The sequence below is a fragment of the Numenius arquata genome, chromosome 10 (genome assembly GCF_964106895.1).
Source record: "Numenius arquata chromosome 10, bNumArq3.hap1.1, whole genome shotgun sequence".
Classification (NCBI taxonomy): domain Eukaryota; kingdom Metazoa; phylum Chordata; class Aves; order Charadriiformes; family Scolopacidae; genus Numenius; species Numenius arquata.
This window is the reverse complement of record NC_133585.1, coordinates 30,542,331-30,555,158: the sequence shown is the minus strand read 5'-3', so window position 1 is coordinate 30,555,158 and position 12,828 is coordinate 30,542,331. Positions and strand designations below refer to the sequence as shown.

General features: G+C 41.8%; 1 protein-coding gene across 1 annotated transcript in view; it reads right to left on the bottom strand.

Annotated features, from left to right (window-relative positions):
• The window catches only part of SLC7A11 (solute carrier family 7 member 11), a 60,353-nt gene that overhangs the window by 33,745 nt on the left and 13,780 nt on the right, over positions 1 to 12,828 (bottom strand). The window contains exons 4-6 of the mRNA XM_074155235.1: positions 9,668 to 9,793; positions 7,352 to 7,451; positions 4,253 to 4,297 (exon numbers count right to left, since the gene is read on the bottom strand). Of these exons, the coding sequence (XP_074011336.1) occupies positions 4,253 to 4,297; positions 7,352 to 7,451; positions 9,668 to 9,793 (271 nt within the window). The remainder of the gene's footprint in view (positions 1 to 4,252; positions 4,298 to 7,351; positions 7,452 to 9,667; positions 9,794 to 12,828) is intronic.

Here is a 12,828-nt window from a genome sequence, read left to right as displayed (position 1 = left end):
TGAAAGTTCAACATGCTTGATTTCCAGTCCTCTAAATTTACTGCTCCAGGCAACACGGCTCCTGTCAATTTTCAGGTGACAAATTCTCTCTCAGAGACCCGGCTGTTCCTTCATTCACTTATTATTTAGACAATACAATAAGACCTCAGTTTGAGTAGGGCTGATCCTTATAATGTAAGAAAATCAAAAAGATCAAAGCTGTATGTGACGTGGCTGCATGAGGTTATTTTGGTGAAGCTCTGCTTCAAGGATTATTCAGATATTTCATTTCAAACAGCAATCGCTACTGACCCAGCACACATATGAGAAGGATAATTTTCAAAAGTAAAAGAAATTTATTGTTACACTTCCACGTTGTTCCACATATTCTTGGTAATAAAATTATTTCAGGTTCTTTTAAAAATATTGTACATTAAAGAAGCTGAAAGCTGCAGCCATAGCTCCTTGTAAAATAAACATCAACTTTATGTTGCTTCAGGTCCCACTAGTGCTGTATGAGGGAAGCACTTTAACAAAGAGGAATAAAGAAATGAGTGCAGGCTTAAAAATGAGACATCAAAAGTGGGTTTATCAGGAGACAGAAACAGCTACTTTTACATGTCATGATAACTGGGGTTATAATAATGTCCTTTCTCTTATACAAAAGAAAAGACTGTGACATTTCCAAAGTGAGAATTCAGCACTGCTTCCAAAAATCTGTTCAAAAAGTAACGGCATTCACTTTCAGGCTGGGGTTTTTTTGTTTTTTTTTGTTTTTTTCCTTTTTCCATTCTGCCTTCTACAATTTAAAGGGCACTTCCTCTCCATTTGGCTCATTTCCACCGTCGCTGGGTCAGCTCTCTCTATCTAGGATTTCATATCACCTAGGTATCTCAGTGCCTCAGGCCCATAGTATTCACCCTATTTATAGACCTAAATCTGCAATTTATTGCACCTGGGCAGACTGCTGCCCCTTCACAGGCTCCCACAGCCACCAGGAGCCCTTTCTGCCTGTACAAATGGCCGCGCTGGAGCACAAAGGTGGCTTTCAAGCTGGGCAAGGTCACAAGCATCCCTCCCTTCCCCTGCCTCCCCCCGACGTTTCCAATGGCACTTGCTGTACTCCAGCAAGCTCCCCTGGTGCAGTGCACACCGCAGCAAACAGAGCAGGCTGGTTAACGCGGGGACGGTGCCGATCATTCATCCTGGCACCGGCTGCCAGTTGCTGTAAAAGCTGCCGCACACCTGGAAACACGCAACTGTGACTGATTCTCAGACAAACATTTACCTTGGCACACGTGGTGCAGGAGGCATCGGCGTGCTCACCTCTGTTGCTCTAAGTAATTTGCGTCCCTAACCACTGGCAAACATTACAAATTGCACACCTGGAGCTATTACAGACTCTAAGTGTTTCAAGCCGATACTTCCCGCTTCCCTTTTAAAAACAGCTACATGATACCTCTGCAGCACTATATGCAACCTTTAACATAAGGCCTACAAGAAGAATGAAAGAAAAGAGAGCGTTTTAGGAAAAAAAAAAAAAAAAAAAAAAAAAGTAAAATAAAATAAAATAGCAGGTGAGTTCTAATAAACGCCTACAACAGCAGGATAGTTAGTGGCTCACCTAACGCCTGTACTCTTTGGTAGGAGCAGACAAGTTGCCCCTGGGATTGGTCCACACTATTATTCCCTTGCCCTGTATCTTTGGGAACAGTGGTGGAGCAGGGCCCCACTCAGCACCACATCTTCCCAACAGAACCATTCACAGGTGGCAACTGGATAAAAACAAAAAAATACATTCCAACTGTTTCATTTAGTTGCTTGTTTCAGGTTAACGGAGTCCAGCATCCCCATTTACAGGTGGCACAGAGGTCTCCTGTCAGCACAACCCATAGCAAGCCACTTGCCCTGCCATCACCTGCCACTTCTTTAGCAATGTTTATAATCCCAGTCTCTTCTACTGTATATTTGTACCTCTACGTGGAGACTGTGATCCCAGGCACCCTGCTCTAAACACCAGGCATCTTCCCTTCTTGTCCTCTCAAAGTGCAAACCCCAAGAAGAAGCGTGATGAAGGGAAGCTTTAACAGCCTTGTGACAGCTTTTCACATGTAACATCGAGCTGCTTTTTCCAGAGTTGTCCCAAAATACACTGAACCAGCAAGGCCACGTGGCTTGCACCCCCTGGTCCTGCATCCCCACTAGTAGCACATTTAACCTCAGCAGCTCTCCAAGGGAGACCTGGAGAACAGAACAGCTCTCCCAAGATGGGGGCAGAAAAGACAGTGTCTCCCTCCCTCGCATTCCAGCTGCAATGAAGAAAACTCCAAAATCTAACCCACGCCACTTTTCTTAGCTGGGATACAACATGCTTCAATGGGTTTTTTAAAAAAAAAAAAATAGAAGGAGCTATGACTTTCTGTCCTACGCAGCAGAGGGCAACATGTTCAAAAATATGCACTCCTCTGACTAAGACCACAAGAAAAAAAGAGTCAACATAAACCAAAATAGCTGTAATGAAAATTACCAATAATTTCAGTTAATCACGATACAGTTAAGAGAAAGAGAAGTGTATGAAAAGTCCCAAAGGGTGGTAGGCATGTGTATGTTGAAAAGCATCACAATATTGATGGTAACCACATGATAATTTACAAATTATACTGCTTCTAGAAAATGCTTTTGATCACATCACCAAGACTCTGGCTCCTAACCCATCCCCAGAACTTCCTGAAGCAGTAGAAGTCTTGGACCAATCACTCCACTCCTTTATTTAGATTCACATTTCTTTTCAAGTCAGTCTGCCATAGAATGATTTTTCAAAAGTAAAAAAAAAAGTGTGGCTTTTTTTTAAAAAAAAATAAATCTGCTCTCCCTGACTTCATAAAACACACAGATCCTTGATAGTTAAACCCAGACTTGCTACTAGATTATCTAGCCTGAGTTCCTGTGTGTCCAAGGCCTGGGAATCATTAGCCAGCTGCTCTCCACCAAGCCAAATGACTTGCATTTTACTAAAGCATGGCTTCTAAAAAGGTGTTCTGTCCAAACTGAAGACTACCAACAAAACCAACAAAAACCCCAATTGTACTTGTGCTAACAACTAGTCAACCACCTTGTTAAATATTAATGCTGGATTTTCTACCTGCATTTGTCTGTTTTCAGCTTCCAGCCATACATTCCTCGGTATACATATCCTGGTCGCATTCAAGAGCCTGTTAACTTCCAAGACCCATCCAAGACACTGAAACAATGGAAATCTGCCAGTCTTTCTGCCATCCTCATGTTTTATCATAAATTTCTTTACAATTATTTTCAGGTTTCTCAAGAAAATACCGAACAGTACCAGGCTTGGTTCAGAATTTGAAGAAACCAACTAAAAACCTTCTGCGTGCTCCCCATCAATGACTTTTTGGGGATTTTTTCCTTCCTCTACGTGTCTCAGATATGTAGCTTCATATTCCCTGAGAGTACAGTGGGGGTCTTTTTAAACAGTAAGTTATTTGGTACCTAGCCAGGTATCTTATTTTAAAAACCTAAGAAAATGGTATCTACCCATTGATTTTTAATCAAGAAAATTGTTGATTTTCCCAAAGAACACAATTTCATCTGACAAGGCATATTTTCTTTAATTTTTAGAAAAGTTTAATATTGTTTTGTTACTGGCTGCATGTACCAAAACATATCAACCAAAATAGATCTGCCAAATCAAACTCTCCCTAACAGGACAGCTTTTCTTTCCATATTTTACAGACAGGCACTGTGAGAGTATTCGTCTCTGGTTTGAAACAGACTCCCACCAATATCCCCCGTTCGGCTTAATTGGATCGGATGCTGTGCTATGTGTATTCAAGATCCCGCAACTCCAAGACATCTAAAACAAGTAGAACTAAGTGTTTGATTAATATTTAAACATAGCAAAACTGCCAAATATTGCAGCAGATAAGTTTCTTGGGCAAGATTTCCCTGACAGGATACCAGTAACTTCCACTGAAAAGAGCCACTGATAGTTACTTGTATCCTGAGGGGGAGAGTCGGAGCCCTGGAGATCTACTTAGTTTTCTACTTTCTGTGCACATAAAAGCAGAATACATAACAAGGTCACGACAGGCCAAAAATAGCAAATCTTCAAGCAGTTGCAATTCAAATAGATACCAGATCTGCTGGAAAGCCAGCAACTTCACCAGCATGCAGAATTTCTGACGATCACAACTTTCATAGCATTTTAAATTTTATGACAATTTTTCGAAAGTCAAGAAAAATAACAGGCACATACTTTTCAGGGTTTTCCACTTCTTCAGTAACAAAATTGAGGTAAAACCTAGAAAAGAGTTATAAAATGTATTATAAGGGCTTGGTAGATTTTGATTCTGTATTTCTTTCCCAAAGAATCAGGAAAGTGATTTTAGTTAAGTGCTGCTGTTAATTATAGTAGACTTTGCAGACTCATGTTTGGATTAAGGAGTGTGAGATTTAACCTTCCCTCATCCCCACACTTAGGAAGAGAATACTCAGAAAAGACAGCAAAGCAGAAAAAAGACAAAAGCCATGTAATGTCTGTGTGGAATTAAATTATTTTTTTTTCCCCCCAGTGCACTATTCAAATTATGGCTTACCCTAATCCTATACACAAATGTACAAGCACCCTCAAGCCTCATATTGTAGCCTTTTACAATTTCAGGTTATATTGGCAAAAATTCTCATCAGGGTACTCAGCAAGGACTTCTATACAATAAAAATAAATGAAGCCTCAAAAAACCCCTTCCTAAACCCAGGATTTTGACACTAGCATGTTGTATATGATCGCAAACCCAGGCTGCTAATCCTGCATGCTCTTGCACAACCTCCAGTGCAGGTTGCACCCCCGTCATATTCCAGCAGTGTGCAAGAGACGGCTACGTATGGGAATTCATAGGAACTACTCGCCGGGCACAGCCCTGCATATAAAGCAACTGTAAGCCTCAAGGTCACTGAACCCTCTGTTCTGCATTTATTAGCACTAGGTCTGTGCGTCGCTGGATCACACAGATGTGCCTGGCTCAGATACGGGCACAAAGTCACATCCTGGCTAATTAAACAGAGCAGCCAATACAGTGCTTATGCTGGCTTTCTACTTCTATACAGGAAGACAAATGATATCTGACCCAACAGTGCTACAGTGAATAAACAAATGGTACTTGATCTGGCAGAAAGTCTGGCAGCTTCTCTCTGTCACAAGCCTTGGGCCAGATATGGGTTAGCACAACGGGTTAGCGCTGGCTCACGGTCTTAAAAAATGTGATTTTGTGACCGAGCATGAAATTCTGTAAAACTAGATTTGCCATCTTATACAACAACCTCAGTACTTGTTTCTAAACTTGCTAGTGCACAGAGCACAAAAGAAGAGACTGGGATAGTTCAACGGAGAGATTGCTTCTGCCAAGTAAGACGTTCAGCTACTTCTTTCTGGTCTTAGTCCTGCTTCTAGACAGAAGTAATTTCACAGCCCTGCATCAGTCCTTTTATTGATGCAAAGGCATGCTTCTTTGCATTCGTTTCTCTACTCGACTTTTTTCATCCAGCATTTTATATACCCAATAGTCTACACTTGCTCTTCGCAGGATGAACCCACACATATAAGAGATAGTACCTTTGCTTTGTTCTTTAAAGCTGTATCATTAGAAGTTAATAGCCTCATCGGCTATGCATAAAATTCTGCCTGTGTCCCTGGACACAACACCAACACTTGCAGCACTCCTTCACATTCACCTTTTTGGATTGATTTAGCCCCACGAAACTGATAGTGCAAGGGTATTGACACTCCACTTAATGGTCTGCTCTTCAGTGCTCTGAGGCAATCAATTTGAGCTGGTGACAAAGACAAATAGGCAGCTGGGAAGAACCACTAGCCAAATTAGATCTTTTTCCTGCTAATTTCTTTTATAAGTGGCAAATAAGGACCTTGAAATAAAAGTCAGAAGGTGTAAAGGAAAAACAGATGATTTTTATCGTAGGGGTTTGGAACATTAGGTGGAAAATGGAAAGAAATAGGAAAGAAGCAACAGAATAACAGTACTTTTGACGTAGCATATTACAGTAAACAAACTGTACCTTGGTGATGAATAATATTAAATAGCTTTTAAAATTGCCTTCATACCAAAACATACCGTTAGATTAATATTTTAGAAGTAAGAAACCATCACATGTACGGATATGAGAGACAGAGGCAGTTATATGAGAGAGGGAAGGAGGTAGAGACTGTCTGCATAACGGGTTCAATTTCTTTGAGGCTTCAAAATGCCAGGCTTTTTTCTTATGTATCTATCACAGATAAAGGCTTTAGACTCTCTGGGGTTCCCCGCCCCCCCTCCTTTAATAGAAAAGTTCTGTTCAGTACTTCAGTGTGCGTGTTTATAATGCTCCTGCAACCAGGGAGTTACAGACAGGCAGAGAACCCATTGTCCCCCCCGAATTAAATAAATAAAGCCCTTATCTCTCAGCCCTCGCCTTTTGTGCAAGGTAAAGAACTTGGCTGCCTGTGAGGCTATGGAAAGGAAAGGGAAGACCTGCAGATAAAGCTATTGCAAAATAAGCCCTCTCTGTGCATTGTAGTCTTCCCCCCCAGCCCCACACTGCCACTGCAAAAGCGCCTTGGCACTGTGCTATGTGGAGCCCTCGCTAAGCATGAATAAATCGTAAGGCAGATTCGAAGAGCGGCGACACCTTTCAAACCAGCTGCTGTGTACTTTGGTGGGGGCAAGAGAAAGAAATTGAAAGAAAGTTCTGAGGAGGATACTTGAAGGCAGATTCTCATGCCTTTGCTCACAGTCAATAGCACTTGACTTCTATGGAAGCCAGTTGCACTTCATGTTAAGTGAGGTCCAGTTGTCTCAAAGCAAGAGGCATAAGAATCTAGTTTTTTTACCATGTTTTGTGGTCTACACTGATATTACTGTGGTTTGCTTTTCACAAAGCAAAGGCTGAGGTCCACACAACCTTGTAACAGTTCCTAGATTTGTTTTTCATGTAATTACTGGCTTGTTCAACAAAAAATAAAGCTTTGTTATCCCTTTTATCCTTTTATCAAAATATCTAATGAAAAATTACGAACATTCCTTTCTTGTTGCCTTTATTTCTAGACTTAAGAACAGAGATAAAAGTCTGATTTTTTTCAGTGTTCAGTGCATTGTACACTGGGGAAGAAAAAAAACCTTTCTTTTGTAGAGATGTTTGCAGAGTAACTGCTGAGCACAAGGAATAGTGGTGAGATCTACCCTTATTACATGATGCAGTTTGGCGAAAGATGTAGAATGTGCTACTCATTTCTTCATATAAATTTTTGTTAGAGCATATTAGTGTTTGTTTTCAGAACAAATACTTATAGGTGTCAACTTACCATCCTGAATAGGCATACATTCCTGAATAGAAAGCAAGTGGTAATCCCATAACACTGGCATCATTCCCCGCAAAGGCATTTTTAAAGTGCTGTGTCTCTCCTGCAACATCAACAAAACCAATATTGAAAAACAAGCTCTTTGGTCACCTACCACTTTAAAACAAATAAATATATCACACCATGGAACATTTAATCACCCAGCAGTTCACTGACTTCAAGTTCTGCCCTTGACCTTAATTTCTGACCCAACCCTGGCAGCCCTACTCTGCCAGCAATTGTAAACAGTTGTGTGGCGTCCCTAGTCATGCAATAGCAGAATTTGACCTATTAGTTTTTTTCAAAGCATTCTGGGCTTGATGAGACTCACCGTGCTGTCATCTCCAGCAGTGACTTACATCAACATGAAAGAGCAGAATGAGCTCAGTAGTTTTTGCTGTGGAAAATTTCACTTGTTTAACATTTTAATCAGAAGGAACACTGCTAACATTTCACTCACAAGCAACATCTTTAAGGTAAACAAACCCAGTACCTTAAACATTTCTGCCACTGAAAAAATTCAGTATCTCCCCACCACATTACAGTCAGTACTGTATTAATGTTACACTAAGTAAGAATTACCCATCTATAAATGCAAACACGTAAGAGTCGTGTTATGCTCTTATTCATTTACAAGGTGCTCTATGGTTTGTAAGACGTCCCTCCGATATCCCAGATTTCCAGAGAAGCAATGATCCTCCACCAAAAAGGAGCAGGAAGAAGCAGAATTAATTCAGGCTTATATTAGCAATGGTTCAAATCCCCTATCCTTTACTCGGTTTTTACTGAGCCCGCAGCCAAAATTCCCACTGAAATGGAGGCTTTTTGGGTAAGGGAAGAGCTGTGGCCAAAGGAAGGTCACAATGGGGAATCAGGGATACTATCTGAGCTACTCAGGGGCAGCAAACCCCATCCAAACCTGGGTCTGGCCTGCTCCAAAGGTCTAGCAAAAATGGGGTGAATGGGAACAGAGAGAAATTTTGCACATGACAGGAGGTGAGGGAAGAGGCACTCCAACTGCCAGGAAGGAAGTGAAAAACATGAAAACAGAAAGAATGAATCAGCAGAGCGCTACACAGGAAAACTTTTATTTCAGAGTCTATTGCTAACCACAGCTTGTCCCTCAGAAACTGACCTCACTGCAGAGCCTAGCGTGGTGCTGTTGACTCAGATGGGAGGCCTTGTGAAGCATCATAAAAGAGCATCCCCAGGGACAGAGCCGACGACTGTAATAATTTCTGTTAGATCAAATCTGCCACCAATTCATTATAAAGTGCTCCCCGTTTTGACCCTCTGCGCTGAATGGCTCCTTGTGCTTTTGGTAGTTATTGTCTAGCGTTACTGTAACGAGAGAGAGCTGGGGCTTGTCACCATCTCACCCCCCGCTGCTGATAGGGCTGTAATGGAAAAGCCTCTTAAGGTGGCTGAGCATATGTCAGTAAAAAGAGTTTCTCTGCCAGCATGGCTTTACCCAAACGACTTCCAGAGAGCCAAGGAGAGGCTTGTGCAGCCATATCCATGCTGGAGAGAACAAAGGTGTGTTTTCACACACCTTGCTTATGCAGCAACATTGATCAAGTCCGTAGAGTAATTCTGGCCCTCCAAACTCTTCTGCTTTCCTTTCCTGCGCTTGGGTTCCCCCCGCCACCTACTGCCTTTAGCTGTATGCTTTAGTCTTTCACTTGGAAGAAGTAAAGCACGCAGGCAGCATGAGCATCCAGTACTTGCAGGCAGGAAGCCCATGAAAGCAACAGCTAACTACAGGTTCTCTGGCCAGTACAGCACCTTTAACTTCGCAATTTACATCACCAAAGGGGTAGAACAGCACCCATGATAGAGTTTCTTTCATATATTCCCCAGTTCTGAGCCCCACCCCCACCACCACATACCCAGTATTGAAGAGGACTAGGCACTAGCCCAATTAAAGGAGCCTTTCACGTGCTCTGGGGAGAGGTGTGCCCATCTGTCAGTAAAAACCATCATGTCCCTTTCACAAAGTTCACGCCAAAGGCAAATTACAGAGAAGAGCAATCCTGACGGTCATTTGAAAATCGAGTCTGATCTGAACAGACTCATTGGCATGCTGAAGGAAATACCAGTTCATCCCAGTGTAGTTCCACTCCTAATCAATTACATGACAGTACAGAGCTTCAGTTAAACAAGCACAGACTAATTAAGAGATTTTGCTGCTATAAGCACTATTTGGTGGAGGCAGGTGGGGAAAGACTTGGGAGGGTAAAGATAAAAGCACTTTAAAAGCATTTACTTTTCATTTCATACCTTTAATTAGCTGGATAACTCCGGGGACTATAATTATCAGAATTGCTACAAGCTTGCAAAAGGTAAGGAAAATCTGAATGCGGGCACTCCAGCTGACACTCGTGCTATTCAGGACCATCACCAGCGCTGCAAGGGGAAAAAGAAAAGTCAGAAAGAAATACTCATGTCGCTGAGATTGCCAAAAAACCCTTTGCCAGCAGAGAGGCCACACACACAATAGATCCTGATGCATTAAAGGAAATACACCCCGATAACCTCCTCCAGCTGCTGCCTTCCTACTTCTCACATTCCCCTTCCAGACGCCGCATGAAACGCTCAAGCTGAGCCCCTCTGTCTGACCCACTGCGCAGCCCATCCGTCTCTCCAGTCTCTGCCTGGCTCCCTCCACACCAAATTACAGCTTTGTTTGCCCAGAATCGTTAGCTGTTGGTAGATGATGGGCTGGCAGGACCCTGCCTTGGATAGAAGAAATTAATTGCCCAACCCTTGTCACTCCAGATTTCTGTATCAGTGCCGGTTTGAGTAGAGATTTGCATTTTCAGAAAATAATAAAAATTAATAACCATATTAAGCTTTCTCACCCCCATTGAGGCCCCACATAAGTTTGTCACTCCCTACCTTATTTACCCCTGCTCCTCTTTTTTCCACTCTTTCTTCTCCCTTATTGCCGTACCACCAGAGATGCAGGAGGGCCAGAGTGGAAGTAACATGTCCAAATTTGTTGGAAATTGGTGAAGAAACAGAGATCTTTTACTTCTTGAAAACAGAGCCCAGGTCTGCTCCTCACCAACACATAAAAAGATAAGTGAGAAGGGTTTTTATGTCCTGCCTGCTCAGCTTGCATCTCTTTCTGGCTTAGGGAGGGCACCTTCTGGCCTTTAGTACAGCACTGACTGACAGGAGGACAGTAGGTCTTACCATTTGAGCACCAGTTATTCTAGCTTATTTAAACAATTAGCCTGGCAAAGCAGAATCAATAAAGTAGTTTAGATATTAAAAAAAAAAAAAAAAAAATCACCCAAAACATATTTATCTAAAGAACAGAAAATGTGAGTCATTTCACAAGATAAAAAGTCCCTTTCCCCCTCTGGGTCAGGGAAAGGCAAACATAGTGAAACAATCCTGCCCACTCATCTTCTCTTTTTTGCCATCATATGGAGTTAATGAATTAAGTCCTCATCACAGTCCTCCCATACTTAAAACTCTCTCAAGAGCACCGTTTTTTTCTGTACCATCACCGTATCACACATCGTGGGATGCATAAAAACAGAAGTTGCTATCTCCCACCAGAGTCCAGGAGCTAGTTTGTATGACCTAGCACTGTAAATCTGGCGGGGTACAAGCTTTTTGGCAGCAAACCCCACTGATTTATCCCAACTCTTTTATATAGATTCTGTATAAATGACTTTTGGCAAGGCCAAAAAATATATCTGAAAAATTTTTCCTGATTAAACCAAAAGTAGCTTTGGTTTAATAGAAAAGGGAGAAAATTCCAAGTAATCTGGATTCCAATATAATTTTTTAGATATTTTTAACAAAATAAAAATTCCAGAAAAAAAAATTAAAGCTTTTTCTGGAATTTTTATTTGGCAAAGAGAGGGCCCCACCCTCAAATGAACAATTTTACTAAGTCAACATAAACTCAAAACATCATTTAATGTGAATTTTTCACCAAAAAAAGATCTTAAAGGTTAAAATGTTTTCCCAGTTCTGTATTTCACCATATTTCAGAACCGAGACATTCTTTTCTAAGTCACAAAGAAACCACTTGCACTTGTGCAAAGTATCACTTGAGATCCAAATACTTATTTTTCACTTTATTACTTCTGTGTATACCTATACTTGGCAGGAACAAGAAAATCCCAGGGGCCTGATTCATTACTCTGTTGCCTCTATACTGCCCTGATATATCTTCATTTATTTAAATGTTGAAAGAACCCTTTAGATTGCTGCTGAATATTAGTGCTGATTGAGGCGCCTCCTCTTTTCCTAGGGCTTGATTGCCAGGAAGATTAACAACTGTCATTTAAGCAAAATACATATAAAATATTCATTTGACCAACAGCGTTTAAGTTATAAATAAAATCCAGTGCCATAAACAAGCAGGAGTATATCTCAAATTTCCTAGAAAGTTCAGGATAATGTACTTTTCTTTCCTAAAATATGAAGCCCAGGCAAGGACCAGGCCACAGGAAAATGTCAAGAAAATATTTTATGTGTAAGAAAGGATCTGTAATTTGACATTCAGCTTATTCAGAGTTCAAGCTGACTGCAGCAATTGGTCTGCTACCTTACACAGGTCTGAATAGGTAAAGTGAGCATCCTCCCTGCAGAGAGTCCTCCTTGCATTTTTTTTAATGCCTGGGTTTCACCCTCCTGATGCACGTATGAGAATGTCGCTGGATGGCAAACTAGTACAAACGCTTGTGTCAACTCACAGAGAAACTCATAACCTTCCTTGCTGGCCAGCCACACACAAATCACAAGACCCAAATCTGTAAAAGAGCTACACTTGGGCTTGAAAGAAAAAAAAAAAACGCAGGTTGGTATTTTCATGAAGGTAGCCTGCTTGCGAGCAGGCTGTGTTAAAACCTTCTCTGTCCCCAACTGTGAGTTCAAGCCAGCCAAATGTTTCATCTGAGGCTTTCTAATCAAATAGCAAAAGCAAAACAGACACCGCGAGGACTTTCATTTAATCAGGAAGCCAAAAGGACGCTACACCCGCAGTCAGTCCAGGGCACGTGCTGTTAGTTTCGATGGTCCTCTATAAGAGTAAGTCCCTTGCAGAGTATACTGCAGACTCCCTGCACAAATATAGATTCATAGATTGGTCCAGGCCAGAAGGGACCTCCAAAGGTCATCTAATCCGACCTACCCACAGTCAGCAGGGACACCCCCAACTAGACCAGGTTGCCCAGGGCCTCATCGAGCTTCACCTTGAATATCTCAAGGGAAGGGGCCTCAACCACCTCCCTGGGCAACCTGTTCCAGTGTTCCACCACCCTCAGAGTAAAGAACTTTTTCCTAATATCCAATCTAAATCTCCCCTTCTCCAACTTAAAACCATTGCCCCTCGTCCTGTCACTGCAGGCCTTTGTAAACAGACTCTCCCCAGCCTTCCTGTAGGCCCCCCTCAGGTACTGGAAGGCCGCTATGAGGTC